General features: G+C 32.8%; 1 protein-coding gene across 9 annotated transcripts in view; it reads right to left on the bottom strand.

Moving 5' to 3' along the window:
* PDS5B (PDS5 cohesin associated factor B) overlaps positions 1–27,664 on the bottom strand; it is a 231,882-nt gene that overhangs the window by 83,776 nt on the left and 120,442 nt on the right. For all 9 annotated transcript variants that reach the window (XM_059902735.1, XM_059902736.1, XM_059902734.1 and 6 more), the window contains 7 exons: positions 24,509–24,589; positions 19,880–20,020; positions 17,570–17,685; positions 14,158–14,252; positions 9,459–9,604; positions 6,851–7,002; positions 5,465–5,578 (listed from right to left, as the gene is read on the bottom strand). In XM_059902735.1, coding sequence (XP_059758718.1) covers positions 5,465–5,578; positions 6,851–7,002; positions 9,459–9,604; positions 14,158–14,252; positions 17,570–17,685; positions 19,880–20,020; positions 24,509–24,589 — 845 coding nt within the window. The remainder of the gene's footprint in view (positions 1–5,464; positions 5,579–6,850; positions 7,003–9,458; positions 9,605–14,157; positions 14,253–17,569; positions 17,686–19,879; positions 20,021–24,508; positions 24,590–27,664) is intronic.

Below are 27,664 nucleotides of genomic sequence, written 5' to 3'. Positions count from 1 at the left end.
GAAGTCAAATATAAGAGATAATAACATTTGAGGAGATGGCTATATCAAAAGAAAGGGATTAGTGGTGGTTGTTTTTTCTTTTGTATAAAAATAGTGAAAATCTATCATTAACTGGAACATGTTTGTAGGCAAGGGCATAGCAATGAACTGCAGAGATTACAAACTTAAGAAGTAAAGCAATATTTAATGGAGTAAGGTCTTGTATTCAATAGCAGGCCGGATGAAAAGGAATAAAAGACACAAACGGAAAAGAGTGAGCCCTGAGAGAATGGAGATACTTTTTCCTGAAACAAAAATATTATAATTTTACATAATATATATTATATACTTTTATTTATAAGTAATATTTATGAATTACATTATATGTATATAAGTGAACATTCATTTTTTACGGCAAAAATTTTGATATCACCATAACACTTTTATTGTTCTCAGGCAGAAATTTAAATCTAAAAAAAATTATATAGGTACTCAAGAAAATATACATAAATCATAGACAGCAGTTAATGTTATTTAAATATTAAGATATAGAATATCAGAACCACTCACATTTAAAGTTTTAAAAAGGAAATTTTCCAAAACCAAATATTACTTCTCATTGTTTTCAATTATCTATACTTCTATTAACCTCCATTATCACACATATGAAGCATTGCCATAAAAGAGTAATTTAATATAGAAGCATATAAAACCATATAAAAACACACTTTTTCTTTTGATAGACAAGGCAATTGTTTAATATTTTCACCCTCCTCAGCAGTATGTTTTAAAAATACCTTTGCATTTTTTAAAGGAGACAAATTAGCTTAAATTTGGACAATTCCTTTACAGTAGTCCCTTCAACATGGTACTGGCAAAACAACAGTACTGGGGCATTTTCACCTTAAAATAGCTAAACTTTACTGTCTTCAAGCTACTAAAGTTCCATAAAGTTTAACTGGCACACTTTAAGAATGTAAACATTAAAACAAAAATGACCATTATCCAGAGGACTGTAAATAATTTTCAAAGAAACAGAGTAGTCATCTGTGAAATTACTTGTGAACTCCGAAGTCAATGAATTCTCTCCTTACCTATACATCTTTTCACTACTTAAAACTTCTGAAGGCCCTGGATTTTGAAACTTGCTTTCACTTAAAGCAGAAAAATAAAGCAGAAATTATCTTTTATAAATTTAAAGATGAAATCTTAAGCAATTCTAAAGCTTATTATAAACTATTATGGCTATAGCTTAAATCAAAAAGTGACCATCACTGACTAAGAATTTGTATTATAACATTCAGGGGGAGCATCCTCTTGAGCATTTCAATTAAATTATATTAAGCAGCAAAGACAATCTGTCCTTGTGCTTTGCCTTTCTAAATAGTACTTAAGGAAAAAAAGTTGTACTAGTAGAAGCAGTATTACTACAATAGGAAGACAGATATCCATTTATTTAATATTAGCCTGAATTCCAGCTCTGTCACTAAATAAACGTGAAAAATCTGGTTAGAGCCTGGATACTGTTACATTTGTTAAGTGACATTTTAAGTAGACAACTAGTTCCCTCACTTTGGCTGCTCCTTGTTTGAACCAACATACCACAAGTTTGCATCAGTTCAAAGAAAAAGACGACTACCATTGGGCTGCAGTCAGAAACTTGTCCAAATGTTGAAGAGAACCTCTCCTCCAACCTTCTGCTCCCAATTGGCAAATTACCCATCAGACTCCACAGTTCAAAACTGTCTAGATGAGAGCCTGATCAATGAAAGAGAAGATCACAACCAGGACACCTGATACTACCACTTACTCTTGTCACTGACAGTTGTTCTGGGGAACTTGGGGTAGGTGGAAATACACACCATGATCAGACAGTACCCAAGCTTGCCTCTATTCTCCTTTCCAGTAATCAATATACTTATAGTTAACCTAGGGACTTACCCAAAAGTGGGTACACATCAAAAAGTCTAAAATATAGGAAGTATTTTGTCTTCCCCAAAAGAACACAGATATAGAATAAAATATATGGCTCTTTCAGTAAATAAGAAAAATCCTTACCAAACAAGTTCTTAGCAGGAACCCGCCTGCCAAGCAGCTATTTTAAAATACTTTTCACACTAATTAGAGGTCACAAAAATTCAAATGACTTTCTGGGCTAGAATGGTAATGTAAATGAATGAAGTAAGACAGGTGTTATAATACAGAGTGTTATATACAGAGGACTGTGGTGAAATTAGAAACATTAAGTAAAACATCAATATTATTAGTATTCAGGACAATGAAAAAAATGAGAAAAAATTTGATACCCCCAAAATTGGCAAAAAATAAGATGCCTGATAATGTATTGGAGGATGTAGGAACTTACAAACCACTGGTAAGAGTATAAATTAGTATAATCATATTGGGAAGTAATTTGACTAGTTTATAATGCTGAAAACATGCATTCTCAGCAATTCCACTCATAGCTGTATACCAGTGATCCTAAACCTTGGTTGCCCATTACAATCTCCAGAAACGCTTTCCTAAAAACCCCAATGCCCATACTACACTCCAGACAAATTAAATGACAATCTCTGAGGATGAGATTCATGTGTCAGTATTTTTTAAACCTCTCCACGTGATTCCAATATGCAGCCAAATTTGAGAACCATTCATAACCATACCTTAGAGAAACCCTTGCATGTGTATACTAAATTGAAAAATGTTCACAGTAGTACTATTTGTATTATTAAAAAAATGGAAACACACAAATGTCCATTCTTTCCATTGACTCAGACTTGCAATGCCAAGATGATGGAATAAAACTATGGTTTAATGACAAAGTAATTCAGTACCACAGTGAAAATGAATGACCCACAAGCTATATATATAGAGTAGATGAAGTTTAGGAACATAATAGAGTGGCGTGAAAAAACAAGTCACAGAAGACTATACCCACAATTATTCCATTTTCATAAAGTTCAAAAACAAGCAAAAATTAAAAATATATTATTAAGGGATACATACATACATATGATAAAACTTTTTTAAAAGGAAATGAGAAACACAAAATTAAGGCTAGTGGTTTCCTCCGGGAGGAAGATAGGAGGATGAAAGAGAGACGTGTTCACAAGTTGGGTGGTAGATTCATACATAGTTTTATTTTATTACTATGCTTCAAAACTCGTGATTTGTGTGCATTAAATACTTCATGATAATAAGCATAAAGACTTTTGGAGAAAATAATCACAGATTAAAGTTAAAGTGTAAGTAATAAAACGTTAAGAAGCATTAGGTGTATAGTTGGTCACTTAATTCCAAGAAGTTGATTAAAATAAAAAATAATTTTTAAAACATTATACATATATATATATATATATATATATATCTCAAGTATTTTAACTTAAAAGAGATAAATACTCATTCACTCACCAACCATTTCTGTAGAATCAATTGATCCACAGATTGGAAATTACTTTCAATGTTTCCATGACATTATTTTCCAGTATATCGCCTATGTCACCATTTTTTCTTTTTAATTCAATCAAATGGACTTGTCATTTAAGTGATGAATGATATCTGATAAAAATATTTAGTTTTGAAACTGCTATTTATGTTTTGTGTATTCTATTTTCAATTATTTTTTATTTTCTTTTCCACTTCTGGTATTAAAGTTTTCATTAATTTTTTGCTCCTATGGGTTTAGACGTTATACATTCGAATTCTATTTTTTTAGGGGTGACTCAAAGTTTTAATATGCACACTTGATTCATGGTCTAATTAATCAACATGTCTGTCCTCACTCTTATATGACAAAAGAACATTAGAACACTACCTGCCATCTTAACATGTTGTTATCTGACAGGGTCCACCCAGGCATGTGGCGGGGTATCCCAGGGACTCTCAAGAGAGTTCACATATCATTGCAGTGGTGTACACTGGCACAATATCAGCCTAGATGATAACCTACTTTTTAATCCAGACCCCAACCCCTTGTAAAGAAAACTTTATCCTATTCCTTCCTTCTGGATTCAATTTCCTTTTTTATTCTTTAGTAATTTTTCCAAGTAGGAATTATGAGTGATGAACTCTCATTTTTTGCTTGAAAGTGTCTTTAATTCATTTTTACTCCTGAATGACAGTTGAACTGAGTCAAGGTGTCCAGATTGGGTGTGATTTAAATAGGTTGTTTCAAATGGGATATATACATATCCTATTCTCATCCATTCTAAGAGGCCATCAACTGCACCATGAAGAAAAGGATGCATTCCAATTCCACAGATGCTAGCATATGAAAATTTTATGTTTCACAATTAATTATAGTGGTAACATATTTTACTATATGCAGTGGAAAAAGAATGACCTTTGGAACCGGGAAGAACTGAGTTCAAATTCTGGCTTTGTCTCTTATTACTTGTGTAATTTTGTGCAAGTTCATTGATCTCTGTGGGATTCAGCTCATCATGTGTAAAACAGAAAAAAAATCATTTATACTGGGAGTTGCCAAGCTTTTTCTATAAAAGGCCAGAAACTAAATATTATAAGCTTTGTGGGTCATAAGGTCCCTGTTGAAACTACTCAACTCTGCCAATTGTAGCAGAAAAGAAGCCACAGTTAACACATATTCCTGTGCCTGAAGTACAGTGGATATCAAGAAATGTACATTTCTCCCCCTACAACCCTTTTTCTCAACATTCTTATGAAAGATATAAATAGCATATATAATAATTTCCATGTGGGAAGTGCAGTTAAAAGTCCCATTATGCTGTGGTAGGAATGAAAATTATATACAGCTCCTTAGACTTCTAATTTCTGAATATTTAATCCCCATTAGCTGGGGATTAAGTTACACATTCACTGGAATACTGATGATCTAAACTTTCTGAAACCTAGAGCATATCCATCTCTAGGCCTCAATTTCCTAAGCCTCAGTACGATTCAATTAGCAATGCCTCTCCCATGTCCAAAATGCCAATTCCCTACAAAGCCATACAAAAGAACTTTTTGAATGAAACATGGTCATAAAAATGTATTTGTGCTTACCTTTACATCAAACTATAACACCATGTTGAGGCTATGCAGCACAAAAATGTGTATCCTACTGCCCTACACTATAATTCAAATCAGTATCAGGTGAAAATAAGAAAGTACTAATTTCACAATATGGACCTTTCTAATGCCTTAAGGAATACAAACAAAAACAAAAGGTACATCAGCATTTCTTGAGACAACAATATGAAAATCTGGAGAGAGAAAAACTAAATCCTAAAAGATTCCATGTCAATCAGCTCTGTTTTTTAATTAGTTACAAAAATCCTTGTTAATCTCATGTTAATAGCAGTACTTTCTGAAAAAATATCCAAGTATTTTATTGTGTCTGACCATTTAAACAATGTTTGCATTATATAAATTGTTGACATTTAAAAATACAGTTGTGTTTTCTTTTCCATAAAATCCAACATACTGCAAAAGATGGAAAGAACAGAGTTTAACATTTGAAACATACTTCACAGCATTTAAATCCAGTGTGGCATACAAATAATATAAGCATTTCATCCGTTCTGTAGTTTCCAAATTGTGGGGGACCATGTATTGAGCAAAGATCCGTTCAACAAGCAATCTACGAAAAAACATAAAGTACTGTATTAATTTCTTTAAATGTAGGTATTAAGTATGTATGTAAATTTCCGAAACACATAAAGAACACATATAAAAGAGCTTCTTCCTTCTGAGTAGAGATGAGATTTCCAAATCAAAGATTTCTTTCTATAAGAAGAAGAGCCAAAGAAAAAATTTTAGCTGGATGTACTGGAATCAGTCCTATACCTAACTAAGATTAACTACTTCTGCATGACCTTGGGCAAGTTATATACCAGGGACTCAACTTCATTGGCTAAATAATAAAGGGTTAAAAAACTACACCAGAACCTTCCAAGTGACAAATTCTAATCATCTGTAAGTTAATCATAAAGAAATGTTTAAGATTCTTGACTTTTCGTAGTGATCATCATGAAAAGAGACCTAGATAGAAGTAAAAAAAGAAAAAAAGAAAAAAAAGAAAAGGAAAGAAAAAAAAGAAAAATTAAACGGTGCGGGGTGGGCTATGAAACCATAACGCAAATCTCTGTGCACTGATGCCACACACTCAAAAAGCTTAAAAACGTCAATTTTCTAAAAATAATAACTATAAAGTCTCTTAGATAATATCAACCTAAGATACTCAGTTTCTACTTCCCATACCTCTTAAAATTGTAAGATGTCCTACTGGTTCTTAATTTTCTCATTCTCACCTGTTAATAAGCAAGATCATTTGGACCTCAAATTCATCAAATCAATGCAGACTGCAAGCAGAATTTACAGTTCTACTAACTACTAAATTGCTAGGTTCCATACAAGATCTAACCTTACACACTGGAATAGAAAAATACAAAGATTATATTCAGATAATGTGTTTTTATATAAATTTATAAACTATTATTTTTAGCCTTGAGTAGGAATTGTTTTTATTTAAAATGTCTAAATCCAAAGGGTGTATATTTATTTTAATTTTATTTGAAAAAATGAATGTGAATCCTTATAACACAATTACCTATGAAACAAAATTTAAATCATAATTACATACACTCCTACTTTCAAATAGTACTCTGTTAAAACATAGTATACGAAAATGACCATAAAAGACGTATCCATCCCTAAAGTTATATGTACATTACTATTTCATTTATGGCTTTGGTGGGAAAGCAACTAGTCACTCACTACCTTTAATTTGCAGTAAAAACTGAGGAGGGAGTTTAAAGTTATAAAGAAAATAGTTAGCCTAAAACAACAGCTCAACAACAGTTATATAATACCAAAAGCACCAAACATTTTACACGTGGTGTCTTTAACTTACCTATCATCAATACTATTTTGATAATATATATGTAGCAATTTGTCTTTGATCCATGAAATCTGTTTTGCAGCATCTTTCCCAGCTGCTGATTGTAAAGCATATTTCTTATAGATCTGGGCAAGTCCCATCATGGCTTCTTTGCGCACTCTCCACTTAAAAAAAGAAAACAAAAATTTTTCTTGTAATTTAAAAATGCCTCTGTTATATTAATTCAGTGAAGTCTAGTTTCCCAGTTTTTTAATTTACTTTACACAATTTATTTTCATCATACCTCAGTTCCTGGATGTCAATCTGTAATGACTGTATGAAAAAACACAACTATCATTTTAATATATCTACTATGTCAAGCACAGACATCTATTAACATGTATAAAGAATTTTAATGCTTTGATATCTTAAACCCATTACCAATCCCTAAAAAACAAAATTCAATCACAATCTACATAATGTCACTTAGAATGAGTGAGGGAAAGCACGCTACCAAATTGTAAAAGGCAAATACAATTAAGTGGATAAACTGTGAGCTATTCCTTATAGATTTTTTTCCAAATTATGGTCTATATTAAGCATATCTGTATTAAAGGTATACATGACAATGGCTTTATCAGATGCTGAATGCAAAGACACATCAGTGGTTCATTTTGTATATCTGGCAAAGACGTTCAGGTATAAATGTATTCAACTATTTTGTAAAATAAATACATATCTGTTATAGTATACCTAACATTAATTATCTTGGTATGAGTTTAATCTTAAATTTTACATAAACACAGCACTATAATCAGTAGGATGTAAGTAATATTTAGAACTTCATGAATCTGCGAAGATTATTAATTTTTCCTTTGCAGTCTGTCACTCACAGCAACATTTTTCTCTTGGTTTCTCTTTCAATTAATTACAGTAAATAATAGTCCTTATTTCATCCATCCACTGCATACATACTGAAATAAAAGACTTCAAAAGCTTTACTCATAAAATAAGAATTCAATATATTTGTAAAAACTTTATCTCCAATTCCCTATCTTATCTCTAATTCCCGAAAGTGCTACTTCAGGGAAAATTTAAAGATACAGAGCATATTCTAATACTGCCAGTAACATAAAAATATTTAATTATTTTTTGGTACTCAATTAATATTTATATGAATAAACCAAGCAGTCCTATGATGAACACAACGTGATGATCAAAAACATACATGAATTATAATACCAATAATACACAAATACTTAGGTTAAATTCTAAGTGTAATTATGAAAAAGTTTACTTGAACACTTAGAAGGCTGTTATCCTACCATGATGCAAACCTCCTTTTCCTTCTTTATAGCTTTTGGCCTTTTCATTGTTTAATTCCCTACTGAAATATTCATTAACAACAAGTCTAAATTTATCAACTAAAATAAGTTGCTCTGAATACCTATAGATTTGGAGGGAAAACCATGCAATTCCTGTCCAGGTATTCTCCATCCACAACCCACATGATCAAAGAGAGAATTAAATGATGGAGATAGCACAATCGACCATACAAGTGACTTTCAAAATGTTGTGAAGTTTTTACCTAGTTAGAGCTATTCATATCTACCAAAAGGCCTCCCACTTTCTTTGCTTATTAACCCCTAAATACACCAAAGATTTTCATCCTTCACCAAAATTACTCTTAAGTCTAAGTCTGTAAAATCCATGCCATCAAGGAAAGGCAGTGGGGAGGAGGGGAGAATAAATATTCACTGAAACACTTACTGAGTGCCTAATACATTCCAGGCAACATGGAATACAAATGTAAGAGACACTGCTCTCTTCAGAAGCCACTAACTAAAGAGTGGAGCTGTTCAGTGCTCTAGAAGGAAGGTTTGGGATCACGGGAGATAGGCTCGAAGCATGCTGCTCTGCTGGGGTTAGCTTTGCCATGTTGAAAACATTTCTGGGACTTCCCTGGTGGCGCAGTGGTTAAGAATCCGCCTACCAATGCAGGGGACACAGGTTCGATCCCTGGTCCAGGAAGATCCCACATGCAACTGAGCCCGTGTGCCACAACTACTGAAGCCCACGCTCCTAGAGCCCGTGCTCCACAACAAGAGAAGCCGCTGCAATGAGAAGCCTGCACACCACAACAAAGAGTAGCCCCTGCTCGCCACAACTAGAGAAAGCCTGCATGTAGCAACAAAGACCCAACGCAGCCATACATTAATTAATTAATTAAAAGAAAAAAGAAAACATCTTGTATTTTCTATTCCATAGAAATTATAATACAATCAGCTAGAGGACTATGAACTGATACTCAATGAAAGGAAAAAGAGAAAAGAGAAGTTGTGTTCAGAGGCCTTTTCAAAAGTCACTTACTAAAATTAGTGTACAGGTTAAACATCTGATTACTCTACCATTTAGAGCTGGCCCATTTTGAGGATGAGAACAAATAATACTAATAAAGAAAAACTAATAAAATTTAATGTAACAAAAAGTAAAATCTTCTCATAAACATTATTTTAGATATTAAAATGCCTCCCCCCCAAAAGGGCTAATTACATTTAAATCTCAATATTTTCAAATGAAATACTATTAAACTTCAAGTATTCAAAATGCAAACCTACTAATAATTATTAACCCTACTTACCCGTTTGTCTAATGTTCTCTCTCTCACAAAATTAAGTAAGTGATCATTGACCAGAAGAATATCCTTTTTAGCAGCTGTAACTATAGACACAATAACATCATGTCTAATAGCTTCCTCAGGGTCATGTGACCTCACTTTAAGATACTCTGAAAGATAAAATTTTATTTGATTAAAATGAAACTCTGACAACTAAAATGTTCTAAAAGATTGCATAAGATCTTTGAAAGTAAACCACAACAAAAACAAAACCTAAGTAGAAGGTTCAATATTTCAAAAACATTAGGAGTAGGTAAGAGAGAAAGGGAGCAAGAGAAGGAAGAAGGAAAGAAGGTCAGTCCTTCAGGCAAAATACAGTAGTTTACATGCAACTGAGTAGTAAACCCCCTCCCCATTTGTGGGACAGGGTAGTTAACTAAGGAGTTCCTAAACTCATTAATTCAACAAACCATATAAATGAACCAAGAAGTGTATCAATGTTAAATATTTCACTTTTGTTTTTTAAATGGTTAAAATATTCAAGTCAAGTGGTTCTAATGGGAAAAGGCTAGAGAATTCAAGTTTCTATCCCTTAACTAGGTAAACCCTTAGTGAGGTTATTGAAAGAGTAAAATTAAGGTAATGGCAGCCGAGAAATAGGATTACAGGAAAGACCGTAAGGCAATTCTGTTTAACTGAACTAAAAGAAAGGCCAAAGGGAAGACAGAAGAAATGAAACATTTAACAATTACGAGTGACTGGAGGAGAATCTTAAAGTCAAAAACATGGAAGTTCAGATCTGGCACTGAGAAAGCTGAAAGAAAAAATTAACAATCTTCAGTAATGATATATTAGGTTTAAAGAAGAGGTACCACAAGTGAACATAAATTATTATTCAGCTTTTTAATTATATGACCAGTAAGATAAAATTTCATTGTTTGGATCTGGAGTAACATACATAGCCATGTCTATAAACAAACAGTGCTTATGATTGTGAATGGATTTACGTCTCAGTAAATTAACAGTTAACAATATAATGCAAAAGCTCATAAAATCAATGCCCAGGTCCTAAGCCCCTCCACCTTGAGCATCCTCTACTAACAGGAACTATTTCAAAAAGTGTTTAAGACAACATGTCGCTAAAAAACTTCTGAAGAAATGGAAATATTATTTTATGTATCACAAAAAAGAAGGTTATTTTTAGTATTGATTTCAAATGCCCCATGCTAAATATATCTCAAATTCATTTACCCATCAAGATAAAGACAGGAATTTTAACTTTCGCTGTACTTGTTTCAAATGCAATACGTATTATTATTTCAGGTGCCACTACAAAATGGAAAAACCAATGACACACCATCAATTTTCAGATGCATCCTCATTTCACTAAAACAAATCATTCATATTAAACAGGTATATACAAGAGCTATTGACTTATAGATATTAACTGTGCAGAGGAAGAGAAAACAGGACAAGGAAGAAATTCTCAGCAGTCAGCATGATGCAGCATCTAACAATACTCTTCCCAATATGGCTACGTCCCTCAAAACTTGGCTGAAGGAACAGGATGAAGCTCATAAACACACTATGGAGAAAAGAAGATAAATGTATGTTTTTAACATATTTATTTCAGCTCACTCCTGAAACCCTAAGAAAATGTCTTTTAAAAGGGACAAGTAACAAGAGAAGAGATCATAGCAGAAGAGATTTCTCACCAAAATTTTGGCAGATGGATTACTGGTAAATGCCCAGGGACAAAGGAGAAGGATGAAATCTAAAAGGGAAAGAAAAGTCATGACAAGCTCATTTCCAGGGTAGAAGAACCCTGAAATTCAAGGCACCAAGCAATGAGAAAGGCAGAGATGAAGACAGCAGCTGAAAACATGGAATGGAGTGGTTGAAAATCTGCACTAATAGTTAGACCCCTAGATTTTTCAAATCTGTCTTTTAGCCAACTCTAAAAATTAATATGTGCCAGGAGGCTAGAGACTAGGAAATACATAACAAGATAAATGTTTCATAAGAAATGAAACTGTACACTATCCTTTGATAAAGCAAAACATTCAAAACAATGATAAGGACTAAAAAGGTTATTGGTGAAATTATTCACATCTAAAGTATATTTCAGACAGCTATAAAAAAACAAAATATCTATTATTTAGCCAAGAGTAAACAATGCATTGAAGTTCTGACTATGGAAAAAATACTTTAAAAAGATACAGACTATGTACAGAACTACTACAGATCAACAAGAAAAAAAAAAAAAAAACAACGAACAAGCCAATTAAAAAAGGATGGGTTTAAAATTTAAACAGATACTTCATAAAAGAATATATATATCAATATGCACATAAAAAGATGGCTAATCTCATTAGTCATCAGGAGAATGCAAATTAGAATCACAACAAACATTAAGACCTATGAGAATGGCTAAAACCAAAAAGACTGACGATACAAAATGTTGGCAAGGATGCTGAACAAACATTAAGACCTATGAGAATGGCTAAAACCAAAAAGACTGATGATACAAAATGTTGGCAAGGATGCTGAACAACTGCACCCTCAGACATTTCTGGTGCGAGTGGGAAATAGTACAACTACTATGAAGAACTAGGTCATTTCTTATAAAGTTAAACATACATTTACCCTATGATCAGCAATTTTACTCCTAAGTAGTTCCAAAGAGAAATAAAAACATAAATCCACAGAAACACTTATACAAGAATACTCACTGTAATCTTAATCATAATCACCCCAGACCAAAAACAACCCAGATATCCGTCAAAAGAAAAAAAAAAAGGATATAAGCAAACTATGGTGTATTCATACAATGAAATACTACTCTATAATAAAAAATAAAGTAATAATACGGTGTCCCAAAGACACAAGCAATTAAAATTAAACTCCTGGTAGGATACTCTTTTCTGGGGAATATGAATAGCCAAAGAGAAAGTATCTAAACTAAAGGTTTTCCAACAAACAACCCACCCCGATCACCCTACAGTGAAGTTCAGAGTCAACAATCCCATCCATATGCTCAGGGCTTTCTGAACAGCTTTTAATTTAGTCCCCCACTCTTAATAAAAGCCGACAGCCACGGATTGCCAAGCATTTGAGGAAAGCCTCTAACATGGAAAATACAGACAAAAGCAAATAAAAAGTGGGAAAAACAAGTGGGTGAAACAGACATTTTTAAGAAAAAGAAAACTCCAAAATACTATCATTAATATTCTCAGAGAATACTGCACCCATAACACAAGAAAAGGATGCTCCAGAGTAAAAGAAACATCCAGGATAAAAGAGAAGGAGGAAGAGAAAAGGAAGAAACAGACAGACATACATAGACACACACATGCACGCATGCACACACACACACACACGCTCAGGGTCACACAGAAGAAAAGGGGGGAGAAAAGAAGGGAAGGAGAGGGGGAAGGCAAAAGAGAGAGGAAGAACGGATCATCTTAAGATGAATGCTATAAAGCAGAAGCTCACACACAGCGAGCAGTCCAAGTTCAGGTGTCAGTAGGGAGACAGAGGGTTCTCCAAGCAGGGTATCTCCCATAAAAAGCAGTTTAAAATGTACTACAAGTTGGTAAAATTTTAAAAAGACTAAATAACTAAATAATAACAAGCAATAATATGAAAGATGGGAAGATAGTGCTCAGAGGTAAACCATTCAAGGGTCCTTGATTGCTCAGAAAGAAGCTAGTGTTCTGATTAACTTCAGACTTTATTAATCAACTATGCAGTAAAAGCATGAAGGAGAATGTTAACTTCCAAGCCCATATGGATAAAAAAAGGAAAAATGAGAAGAAAAGTAATCAGCTGAGCAGAAGAGAAGAAAAATAGAAATAAAAGAAGCAAAGAATAGGTATGCAAAATAGAAAACACAAAGTAAGATAGTAGGAATAAGTTCAACTATATCAAATTCAAATTATTTCAATAAAATTTTCAAATAACATAAGAATACTATGTATAACTTATGTACAGATACACATGTGACATAGATAGAAAAACATGAACAGAATGCAGAACAAATTTAATAGACAGGTTACCCTCTACAGAAGTAGGAATGAGAGGAGTTTGTGAACAGCATTTCAACTGTATCTACAATTTACTTTCTTTTTTTAACCTCCTAAGCTAATACAGCAAAATGCCAACATTTCTGAGGAAGACAGTGGCTGCCGTATTCATCCGTATTCTCTGAACTATTTCATAACTTTAAAAACCTTAACAGAGCAGCAACAGTCAGATACACAGTATTCTCATTACTATAAAAATGCAAAGTTCTGAAACACCTCATCAATATACAGATTTCAGAAAAGTTACCTCCATTAGGCATGGTTAAATTAGTTCATAAATTAACGACTCTCACCTAAGTTCTCAAAATATTAAAGACGACTGAAGTCCCATAATCTATGCAAAGTCAAGACCTGTTCAAATCCAAATACCTGAAATACTTTTAGAATTGTTCTTAAATTAAGAAACCAATATTGTCTCTGATAACGCTACTTTTTATGTAAGTGCTTCTAGCCTATGTAGGTACTAGGAGATAAAAAATGTAGCTTCACCATGATGATGAACTGAAACAAGAAGACTTCACTGACAATAATCACAAAAAACCACCAAAAATAAAAAGTTTTTTTTTTTCCTATATATAAAACCAATTTTTTTCACCAAAGAGCATCTAGGAATATTTGCCATTATGGGTATACAGTACCTGTTAAGTCCTTTGCTAAATCAGGATGGTTCATGAGACAATGGCTAGCAAATTTCACACATTCCAGGCGAATTGGTACATGGATATCATTAAACCTGATAAAATATAAAGTCACAGAGTAATCTTTAAAATAAGAGAGACAGATAAGTGTTTAACCTGCACTTAATTTATATTTATTTCTCTAATTAAAAGAAAAAACAGGGCTTGCCAGGTGGCGCAGTGGTTGAGAATCTGCCTGCCAATGCAAGGGACATGGGTTCGAGCCCTGGTCTGGGAAGATCCCACATGCCGCGGAGTGGCTAGGTCCGTGAGCCACAACTGCTGAGCCTGTGCATCTGGAGCCTGTGCTCCGCAGCTGGAGAGGCCGCGATGGTGAGAGGCCCGCGCACCGCGATGAAGAGTGGCCCCCACTTGCCGCAACTAGAGAAAGCCCTCGCACAGCAACGAAGACCCAACACAGCAAAAATAAATAAATAAATAAATAAATAAATAAATAAATTTAAAAGAAAAAACAATTTATACAGGATAATTCAAAGCAGAACCAGACTATTTTAACAAAGTTTTTGATATACTATGTATGTAAGAATGCTTTGGAACCTCTATATTAAACTAGGTTAATCTCCTGTGAGAACTATGTACTTTTAAGGAGGATGTTTAAACAGTACACATTTGGCTCAAATATAAGAACTGGAATGACAAAATTTTTCCTATAAATAGTATACTTTCTTTTTTGTTATATATACATTTATTTATTTTATTTTATTTATTATTATTTTTGGCTGTGTTGGGTCTTTGTTGCAGCGTGCGGACTTTCTCTAGCTCAGGTGAGTGGGAGCTACTCCTTCATTGTGGCACGCGGGCTTCTCACTGCGGTGCCTTCTCTTGTTGTGGAGCATGGGCTCTAGGCGTGCGGGCTTCCGCAACTGTGGCATGCAAGCTCAGTAGTTGTAGCTCGCAGGCTCTAGTGCACAGGCTCAGTAGTTGTGGCATATGGCTTAGTTTCTCCGCGGCATGTGGGATCTTCCCGGACCATGGCTCAAACCTGTGTCCCCTGCATTGGCAGGCGGATTCTTAACCACTGCGCCACCAAGGAAGCCCTATAATTTCAAATATATCTGTTTATGCAAGTATATGCGTATACATAATGCACATACACATTATTAAATCCCACATTGAAAAGAAAGCTTTTCCTCAAATTATTCTTTCTTAAATACAGAACATTCACAAATGTTTGGTAGATCTTGCACTAAACCCTGTATTACTTTATATGACTCTAAAATTGTGCCAAAATTACTCCTATCTATCATAATTATTTCCACTAATATCAAAGCAAATTTTTACATGTATATGTAAATACCTTAGTATGTATCTCTAAAAAGTTAAAACTCTTTTGTTGATAAGTCATTTAAGTATCTTTTACTCTTATATTTCCCCTCTCTTTTTCTTTTCCTTTGTAATCTGGTGAAGCAACTGTTTTGTGTTTGTGTGTGTAGTGTTTTTCCACAGTTTAGATTTTGATAATTTTATCATTCTGATGTCAATTAACAGGTTCCCCTCTCTCCTAAATCCTGCACATTAGGAATCAGGTCTAGAGACTTGATCATATTCACGTTCATTTTTTAGCAAGACTACTTGATAATGGCATTGTGTTCCTCCATCAGGAAGCACATGATGACTAGTTGTCTCTAAACCATTGATGTTCAAAGCCTATATACATAAGTTCATTGTGGACTACAAAGCAGTAGGGTTTTTTTTAGATCTTAAGTAACAACAAGAACGTTAAAGTGAAGCAAGAATTTTCCATTTGACATTTTCATAAGTCTTAATTCCCAAAGATCAAAAAGTCTCCAAATCTTGTATCACCTAATACCATAAGAAACAAAATCTAGCATCAGAAAGAAAAAAAGTCTTCTGAAGGAGCAACAAATTACTCATAAAAGATTATTATTAGGAAACAAACTGCTTTATGAAGTACACTCAAAAAAAGTCTAGTCTGTAAAATCTAGTCTCTGGTCTCATATAGTTTCCTGAGTGTTCTGAATCCAAGTACTCAATCCCTGTATACTTTAACCTTTCTCAACTAAACACGTACCAAATAACCATTAAAAAGACATCTTTAAAAAAATACTCTAGCTCCCTAAAATTGGTAATAACATGCAAGTTTTATGTCATTAATAAAAAAAGGAAAAATTACAATGTAATCAAAAGGTAAAAAATTTAAATTAGAATTTTTCCTCCTAAAATCCTATAAAATAAAGTCTGGCTAATCCAAGTCCTGATTTAAAGATATATTAAATGTCTATATGTAAAATTGTATTTGTTTTAGCACATTAAATAAAATAGATTTTGATTTTAGTTGCACAGTTTAATTAAACTAATTTGCCCTCTTGCTCATTGTATTTAAGGGGAAAAAGTCTAGAAATCAAACTCAAAATGACAATGGGCTAATATTTATTAGTTTAACACACCTTGTTAAATATTATTATTGAGCTACATAAGAGATAAGAAAACAGAGTAAGAATTTAGGGCTTAACATATAAAGGCTTATATGATTTGACAAATTAGAAAAACAAGACCAGAAGAGATTATCTTTATCATAATCATTGATAGTTCTGGTAACGAAATGGAAAGAAAAGTGGTGATGACAATGCAAATATTTCAATACAAAGAAAATAGAGTAAGAATCTCAATCCTATTTACTTGTTTATTTATGACTTAATTGCATTATTTGTTATAAGCATAATAATAAAAGGGGGAAAAAAATCCTCCTCTATCCTCAGGGTCAAAGTAGGTTTCAGCCAGGGCACTTGGAAGTGGTTTTAACATATTCAAGGTCGGGGTATCTTTAGAAAAGTAATAAAATAAACCCCTCTCATAGAAAAAATATAGAAACACATTCAAAATTTTTTAACCGATTTCAGGAGGTTTGTGGATCATTAAAAGCATACAAGAAGCCCAGGTTATCATTTCCTCATTATCATAAGACATGTAGAAAGGAGGTTAGTAGGAGGAATATACATAATCATTTATTTATTCATTCTATGGACACCCTTTTATCTTTACAATGTCTCCAAATAATCTAATTAAATATAATTTTTTTGTGGAGAGGCTATATCTCACCATGATGTATTTTTGGTTGGAATTAATCACTATGTAATAATACACTTCAATTTCATGATTATAATACTTTGTGAGATAGCTTTTTAAATGTATCTTTTAAAAATTACTGAAGACAAAATAAGAAGGGGAAACTGTAAATATGGCCAATCGCCATCAGCATTCAAGAATTTCAAAATATAAAACCCCTCATTTTTATGATTTCAGGAAACAATCTTAAATGTGGGTGCTGTTTTAAAATAGTAAGTAGATATAAATACATATTACTTTTAAACAGGACACCAAAATCATATACCTGCCCAAGTAACACTGCCAAAGTGGTTTGTTTTGAGAAGCCAATTCTGAATCCTTTGCCCCAAACATTTTTGCCAGCAGTTTAACAACTTGAAGGCGTTCCTCATTATCATTGCTCTAAAATAAAACACAACCACAGCTTTAAAACCATGAGGTAGATATACTGAGAATAATTTTTCCCATGATTTCCCTTAATCTCCAATTCCACAGAAAACCTTTTATGAACTTCAGCTGAAAAATTATACATAAAAATGTTTAATATGTTTTTCATAAAATTAAATGTTACCTTAAATATTCTAATCATCTCAAATTACATTAAAGGAGTACTCTCCTACATGAAAATTCATCCCAAAGTCTGATTAAGATTTAGTGGCCCCTCCTACAATTGAGGCTTGTTTCCATTCAAAATCAAAATCAAAAACTAACTTGCATCAAACCTACTTGGGACCCTTGAAAAACTATTTGTGGTCTTTAAGAATAGACACTGATAGAGGCCAATCCTACAGTAAACAGAGACTTATGTATGAAGGTACTTGTTAAGCCCTTTGTAGAAATAAATATGCACTAAATCTCCCAACAGGAGAGTCAGTTCATCTACGTACATCAGATTCATAATGGAGTTCAACGACGTGATGAAGCCTTACACATGCAAAAACTAAAGTTTCCACTTTATATAGAAAATGGGTACTCTGGGGATGAGAACTCAAATTTTATTACTGCTTTTGGTACCTCCAACAAATGACAATATTTAAATGAATGAGCCAGCCACAATACTACACTTGAACACAAAATGTGACAATTAGAGATTGTTAAAAGCACTAATATTCAAGGTATTGGATGGCACTGTACAGATTTTCTTTTAAATTTTAAACCAATGCCAAAGCCCATCATTTAAAGCCCCTGTGATATGACCTGACTCATCTCTATTATTTGATTATTCCTCTAAAAAAGTACGTTTTAACCCTGGCTGCACATTAGAATGACCTATAAGGCTTTTAAAAAACAACAAACAAACAAACAAAAACTCATGTCTGGACTCCACTGACAGAAATTCTGATCTCGGTTAATGCCTGGACATCTGCTTGTTTATTAAGGCTCCACAGGTGAATATTCTAATGGGCAGCCAGGAATGATTTAAACTTACTTTATGCTACCACGCAACTGTAATTCTTTGCGTTCTGCAAATTCACCCAGCACCTTCCTACCTCTATATCATTCTGCATGCTGTTTCCTTTGCTTCAATTGTATGCTGTCTGTATCTTTTATGATACTTATAATATTTGGCCTCTTATTAGATACGGATTTTTTCCTCTTCCTCCCATAATAGATGTTAAATTTGCTGAAAGCAGGGATGATAATTCTTATTTTTGTATTTCTTACAGTATTCAATATTTTTATTAGAGAAAATCAAAGCAACAAATAATTAAAGGTATGACTGCCTTTTGCCTCATCAAAATTGCTAACTACATGAAAAAAGGGGGTAGAGGATGCCAGTGAATCAAATGTCTCACTTGAAAAATACACCAAAAATATGCCCCAGAATAAAATGAGAATAATTATTTGCTGCATTTGGGGGGTATTTACACTACCAACATAAACTATTTATTTTGTAGTTTTCAAAGAGACAAATTCAAATTTTTAGAAACAAGAAATACAACACAGAAATCATTTAAAAACTTTTCTGGGTGGTACAGTGGGGTTCATCAAACAGTATTAACTATAACCAGATTTATTTAATCTTTATGTAACAATTTGAAAGAGAAAATATGCCCCAAATCTGCAAATGAAACTCAATTTTATGGCATAATTTAATGCCAAGGCAATAAAGACGTTACCGAAAGATTCCAGAAAGCCATGTGAAAAGCAAAGGAGCTTTCAAGATAGGCTAGGCAAGTACAAGATAATATTCATAAAGGGAAAATATTTCACCCTATGTCGATAATAGACCCTAAACTATTTTTATGGCACATCAAGGGGTCTTGGGAACCACTATAAACTATGCCTTTAAAACGTAAAAGTTTGATGTATAGCTATGATCTCAAAAGTTAGTCACAACCCAGAATTTATCTGGAAAACATCTGAAGGAAAATATCATCCTGCTAATCATTAATTCATCAGATTTTATCTGCTAGGCACCATGCCAGGCACTGGAGATACACAAATATGCAAGGCACAAACCTGTAAATAAATAACAGTAATATACCACCACATTTGTAACATTCAGTTAAAACCACTATAAGGATTAAAAAGCCACAAATAATGCGCTTTGTTAATCTGGTTGATAAAACCATATTATTTTTAGAATAGTTACCTTCAATTTAAATTCAAGCTGGGGTAAAACTGAGAGCAGCAAATGACTATCAATATTATAGAGCTCCAAAATTAAGTCAAAGACATGCTCTGACAAATCGCTGATAGATGTTTTCCCAAGCATCAGAACCTGATTAAAAAACTTTTGAGAAAGAAAATTTACCATTAATAGAAACACCATAGATAAAGTGAATTTTTTAAAATTTTATTATTCAATTAAGTTCATTATCATTCTATACAGAGTCAAAACAGGCATACCAAAACATTTTCTAAGAAGGTGGGAAATCAGTACTGGCTACATAAAAACATAAAACATGGAATTCACCTCGTACATAATAATAGACAAGTAATTTGTACTGACTCATCAATTAGCATATCAATAAATACCCTACCTACCAAATACACTTTATTCCACATTATTGGTACTTACCATATTTTATCCTATATTACAGTTATTTGTACACATGTCTTAGTTTCTCTACTAGATAAATTTCTTAAGGGCAAGGGATCACATTTTGTTCACCATAGCAGTATGGGAGACAACAGTATGGAAGACAAAGCCTTACACCTTCATAGTAGAAACCAATTCCATTTTTAAAATACATAATTTTATATTTACAAGGCAAAACAATATCTTTCTAATACTTTTTGTCTTCTTTTATGGTCTGATAAACAATGTATACATACATACAAAGTTTATAGCACTAATTAAAGTGCAATTAAAAGCACACACAAACACAAGGAAAATCCAAATGTGAACAATTTTTTGCTATAAGCAGCCGGCACTAACTAGTTTCCACACTCAAATCATTCATCATGTTACTACTGAAAATCGTAAAAATACATGGCATAATGATCAAGTTCCTTTCTACTTAAAGTCTTCCAAATATGTAAAAAATTAACTCAGAGCATATCCCACATATTCTCCACAGCATCTTTTATCTCCTTGAAGAAGGAATTAAGGATTCTTTACACCACACAAGCTGCCCTGATCTCTTCTTTCTGTGACAGTTAACAAACAACTTGGCTTAATCAGGTTTTCTATCTGGAAAGTACAGTCAGGACTTTACATTTCAATGTCTCCTCTGCTTACTTTTAGTTCCTGTGTTGTTCTTAAGTTTTTTAGATCTACGAACCTGTACCAACCACCTAGCCATGAAGGGAAAAAAAGAAAAAATTCTATTCTACTATTCTTTATTGGTTTTAAAAATAACTCGTCTGTCCTCCATGTTCATCAATTTTGTGGGGAAAGAATTTCATGACATCAAAGGTTAAATTCTCATTCAAGTTGAAGATAAAGTGGCTTCGTTGTTTCCATTCGAAAATTTTCTCCTATTTAAAAATGATAAATCTACCTTTCTTAACAGAAAATAATTCTTTCCAATCTGGCTATCTTGGTGATCAAACCATCCTCTTCTTCTATCAGTCTGGGGAAAACTCATTTGAAAATGGGAAAAAAACAAAACAAAAACAACAACAAAAACCCAGTGTTAACTTCCTACAAAGTCCATCAAAAACATTTATTTGACACTTATAATCTCCATCTATCTCCAAGTCAGTCTTCACTGTATAACAAGAGCCTAGTACACTGCCTGACAGAGAGGTATCCAAAATAGATTCAGTAAATGAATGAATGATACGTAACAGGTACTATAATACAACTATAGGTGAAACAACCTTCCTGAGGGTAAACAATTCAGTGGAAGAAGCAGATATAGATTTGAATAAAGTATTTGCTACCAAAAAACATCAGTCTTTTACTTACAAATGGTAACTAATTTTCACATAACAAATTAAATTATAACAACTGCCTCCTAATGAAAGGAGTAAGAGGAGTAAGTTAAAGGTCGATAAGAAATTCTACCTTAGATTTAAATGATCAATTTTAATTACAAAAGTGCTTTCACATCAGTTAACACATTCTCTACCATCACCCCAAGCATTAGTAACTCCAATAACTAAGGCTAAGTGAGATTAAGCAAATTAACCAAATTTTACCTACATCAAGACAAGCTTGATACATTTTTTCAATCCAACTAAATACTTCCGTGCTATCCCCTAAAACTTGTGATTAAAAAGATCTGGTAAAAAATAACAACATTACCAAGAAGTGATCCATGTAGGAAATTTTTTGAATTGTCACTACATACTTTTTGTTTTTGATACTGTTGTACCTTTTATGTATATATATATATATATATATATATATATATATATATATATGTATATATATATACATACACACACACACTTTTTAGTTTCATGAGTTGTCAAGTTACAAAAAATTTTATTTTAAAAAGTAATCTATAATGCCACAGTGACTTCTTAAGTTCTATATATGTAAACAACACTGTATATAAAGAGGAAACTTGAATGTGTCTATATGCATGAGAGTGAAAAAAGACACAAGTAAAAAAGAGACAAAAGTGGGGTTATTATTACCTTGACATCCTACCTCTATTTTTGCTTGCTAATTCTCTACTAGGAAGATATATGAATAATGGCTATTACATGTACAAATCCAAAAAGGCTGAGAATGATTTTTACACTGTACTAAAATCCCACAAGACAATTAAGCTCACCAGAAAGTATTTTACATGTAATTGTAGATTTACAAGGGAGAAGAGGAGAAAAAAAAGAGCAATTCTTAATGACTTCTTAGCTAACTCTCAAATAAGTCAAGGGACAAGAAAATAGGGAAAACAGAGAGAGATAAGAAAATAATGATAAAGTACTGGGAATAAATAAATATATAACTGAAAGTGTGCTCAGACTATTCTGCTAATCCTGTGCCTCTTGCCCCCAGCCTCAGCTTCTGATAAAGACATAACCAAGTATGGACGGGGCTTTCTATTTCTGTAGGTAAGAACTAAGAGCAGGAAATTAACATAAGGTGTAAGTGACAGGGAAATGTTTTTACCTTGATTTACCTGGGATTGCTAAAAGTATTTCCTTGGTCCTTCTATCTTTCTTTTAACTTTTATTATAAATATTTTCAGACATACATAGATGTTGAGAGAATAGTATAATGAACCTAATCACCTCATTCTATCTTGAATTTTTTTTATTTTATTACCCAAATATTTATTTTCCCAATCCTAGAAAATATATCAGCGTAGTATAGTGTTAATTTCTTATTTTTATGCCAGAAAAAGGCATCAGAAAAAGGTAAGTGTTCCCCTAAAAAACATCTGGCTCAGCAATATCAACTTAAATAAATGACCACCAGGAGGAGCTCACCTAAGTATATCTAATGGCCATGGAAACAGTCATTCACAGGCACTTGAAGCAAAGGAAAAGGGAAGGGGCACTTAATAACAGAATGCTTAAATCTGGCTCTACATATTTCAAGTGCCATTATGTCATAACAGAAAGAACTCAATCCACTCAATCTAACCAATTTACTGCAGCCAATACCCAAGACTCACAAAACTTGCAGAAATCAATATTTAGAATTCCCTGGCAATCTGACTGGAGCTATTAAGATAGGTTACACAATTTAATTCTCCAGATTCTGAAAGTCCACCCTCCAAAACAATTTCTTTACAAATTAAATACATTTTTCCAAATCATCATGTGCTCACAACTATTTAAGGTCATAAGCCAGTAACAAAAACTGGAATTTACCATAGTACTGTTCCATAAAGTATGTTAATTTTCAAAGTACATCTTTTTATGATGTATTTTTATATCTAAATTAAATTTTGTATTACTTCAAGAAAAATTCTCCTTCAATAAACTTCAGGAAAATTAAGTACATAAGTAATTATAAAAGGATTTCTTTCTCACTTTTTTCAAGAAGACAGACGTACATGTTTAGATGTGGGTAAAAGTGGAAAGCAGGTGGCGAGACAGACCTGCTACACAATTCCAGAGGCCAACATCAAGACTGCATTCTAGATTTGTTCCAGTAGGTACCATTCACATGGAAAACAATGTGAATGGTGCCACCTAGAGTTGTGCAACTCAACAGAACTATGGGGGAAAAATTAAAACTTATAATAAGCTTCTATCAGTGAACTTATCAGATAAAATACATTTCTTCTGAAAATAAATAGAAGATCGTTAACCATAAATAAGTAGATTTGAGATGATAATGAAAGGGCTCGTTTCATTGCAATTCTTCCCCCTTCTCAGAAAAGGTAGATTTATATGGAATCTACCCCAGGGAGAGCAAGATAGGTAACTTTCACCACACCGCTGTCATTCACACTTGCCTTCAATTTTTATGTCTTGATATTAGTTCATATGTTCTTCTTGTACAAATCAATTTAATTTCCAAAAAGCTGTAAGCAACTTCTCTGAATAATTATAAGTTCCATATGATTTATCTAATTACATTTAACTAGATTTCCAACAATAGAAACAGTGTATCTTGCTAACCAAAATAAAAACTGTTTTAGTTCCCAGGCAATTTGAAAGAGAGAAATGAATGAACAAAGAATATGAGAGCTAATCTTCTAGAAAATATTAACCAATAATAATTTTAAATAAGGAGAAAGAAAATACACTTAATTATTAAAACAATACAAAATGTTAAAGTATGTACCACTTGCCAAAATTCTGCTTCTAGCAGTCTTTAAAATTTTGGCTAATCTTTCTGACAACCAATTGGACAAGTAAAACTTACATTGGTAATATATGGTTCAATAGCTTGAGCTGTCCTCTTCAGTAAAGCCTTTGCCAAATCATATGCTTGCTTGTTTAAATTCTGAAGAAAAAAAAAAAAAACCAGTATCTATATTATACACCACTAACTATGAAAAAGGAAATATTACCTGTATTCAAAAAGCTACTGTTAAGTCAATAAATGAGAAAACTGTTTAAGACTCAATTCGAATAAAAGGGCAACGGCAAAGCCACTTTTCTCCTAAGACTAACTGGTCTAGTAGATCTTAAGATCCCTTCCAAGCAAGGATAATTATATTCTCTTCATATCTTTTTCATAGCATAAGGTAAACCACATAGAAAAGGTCAATAAATGTTTATTAGAAAAGGCGATACTGAGTCACTGTAAAGCTAGTTGCAAAGTCAAATCAGTTCAGCTGAGTACAAATACAGGCTATTTCACTCCAAGACCAAAAGAACCAAAACATCATAAGAGAATGAACTGGGTCCTAGTGTGGGCAGAAACGGGGAACCCACAGGTGGCGAAAGACAAAAGAGTTTGAGGCAGCTATGAGAAACCAGATTTTCCTGAAGCACATCTCAGAGCATAGGGAAGTCCAAGGATATAAGAAACATAACAAGGGAATCCCCTGGCCGTCCAGTGGTTAGGACTCAGCGCTCTCACTGCCGGTGCCCCGGGTTTGAGCCCTGGTCAAGGAACTAAGAAACCACAAGCCATGCAGCACTGCCAAAAAAGAAAAAAAAAAAGAAACATAAATAGTCAAGTATGAAAAGAAAAAAAGTACAAGAAAAAATACCTTAAGAAAATATGTTTCTAAGAGATTTTGATGATGGAAAGAATCATGACCAAAGATCTAAAATGGAATCACTATTCCAGTTTAAACATATTACAGAGAGCAGGAAAAGAGTATATATCCTGAAACTCACATTCAGCGTATTTTTAGATTTATCTGCATTGATGCTTTGTATTGTATCATTTCATTAATATGTAACTCCTGCTTAGTATTTTCATATATAATATGCTACAGCTTATTTACTCATTCTCCTATTCATATACATTAAACTGTCTTGTATTGATACATGCCTCCTTGTGCATATAAGAAATAATTTTCTATAAATACTACCTTTGCCATTTTTCAAATGAGCTGTTTTGTCTTGTTCTTATTTGTAGAGTTTCTCTATACACTAAACATTTGCCAATTACATGCACAACATATCTTAGAGCCCATACCTATGTTTTTACAATGCTTATGGTATCTTAGGACATACAAAAGTTTTCATTTTAATATAACCAAATATATCAATCTTTTCCTATTTGGCTTGTGCTCTCTCTATATTTTTTAAATTCTTTTCTATATTGAGGTTAATTTGTTGTTTTATATTTTCAAATAAAATTTCAAAGATTTGCTTTTCAGATTTAGATCTTTATTCTGCCCATAATTTATTTTTATGCATGGTGTGAAATAAGAATCTTATATTATTTTCCATACGGATATTCAAGTCCATTATTCCCTCCAATGACTTCCCTGTAATACTCACACTCTCAAGTTTCTATACAACCATGTACCCATTTGTAAATTTTCCATTACTTCCATATGTCCCTTTGTCTATTACTGCCTGATTACAGTCAAAGGGGCATATGGAAATAATGTCTTAACACCAGGTAAGTAAGTCCCCGCTTTCTTATTCTTATTCGAAAACCGATTTGTCAAACTACACACACAGGTACATATACACACGCAATACACATTCACAATTTCTATTTTGATTAGGTTATCTATTAGTATGCAGAGGAATGAAATTACTGTGATACTGAGTTTCCCATCACATAAACATAACAAATCATGCAACATGTTTAAGTCGTCTCTTACACTTCTCCAACAACTGTAATAATTTTGAACATTAAGGTCATGCACATTGTTAATAAATTTCTAAGTAGCTCAAGTCTTTGTTAAAGCTACAAATAAAAATTTTTTGAAATTATACTAACAGATTTTTATATATTGATCTTATATCTAGCGACTTTGCAGAATTTTCTTATTTGTTCTAGAAACTAATCTGTACACTGTTTTGTGTTTTCTGCACAGGCAGTCATAACATCTGCAAATAATTTCAGTTTTGTTTCTTCTTTCTAATCCTTTTATCTTTTGTCTTCTTTTACTCCACTAACTTAAGGATTCTAGTTAATGCCGATTCGAAATAGCATACTTGACTTTTTCCTGAGTAGAAGTGACATCTTGACAATGTTCCTAACTTCAAAGAAAATGTTTCAGCATTTCACCATTAAGTGCAGTATCATACATAACCTTATCAATTTAAGGAAGTTCCTTTCTATTTCAAATATGTTAATATTTTTTATCATAAGTTATACTGAATTTTATCAAATGGTTTTCTTATACATCTATTGATATTTTTTCTCTTTGTTCTGTTAATTTCCACAAATATTTTTTAATGTTAATCCATCTTTGAATTCCTAAAATTTAGCCAGTTTGCTCATCACCAATATTACTTTATATCATTCTGGATAGTGTCCACTATTATTTTATATTGGATTTACATGAATGTATTATAAATTAAATTAGCCTATTACCCTCCTTTCTTGAACTTGGTTTTCTCTCATTTTCCCTATGAAGACTATATTCTGCTCATAATGTGAATTGTGGAGCATGCCTTCCTCTTCTATAATCTGAAAAGGTTTGCTGAATATCAGGATTATATGGCACTTAAATGATTAATAGAAATCTCCTGGTGATGAGTTTAAGTTCCTTCATGCTTGGTTTGAGTTCTGCTGCTGTTGCTATTATTACTGGCATTGTTGTTTGGGAGGAAAGATTTTTGTTTGTTTTATGGATATAGTTTTTAAAACCAGTTAAATTTCTTTTATTGGTTAAAGGATATTCAAGATTTTCTCTCTTGAGAAAAATTGGCAAGTTTTAATTTCTAGAAATTTGTTTTGTCCAACTCCAAATATGTTAGCATAAAATACTGTTCATGGAATTTTTGATCTTTTTAATGCCTGCTGTTCCTCATTTCATTCTAAAACTGTATATTAATACCATCTCCCTTTTTCTGATTCAAACTGCCAAGGGTATGCCTATTTAATATACTTTTCGAAGTACCAACTTTAGGTTTTTCTGAAATGTCACTGTGAATCCCA

This window comes from Balaenoptera ricei, chromosome 18, assembly GCF_028023285.1.
Source record: "Balaenoptera ricei isolate mBalRic1 chromosome 18, mBalRic1.hap2, whole genome shotgun sequence".
In the NCBI taxonomy this organism is placed as follows: Eukaryota; Metazoa; Chordata; class Mammalia; order Artiodactyla; family Balaenopteridae; genus Balaenoptera; species Balaenoptera ricei.
This window is presented reverse-complemented; position numbering and strand designations above follow the sequence as displayed.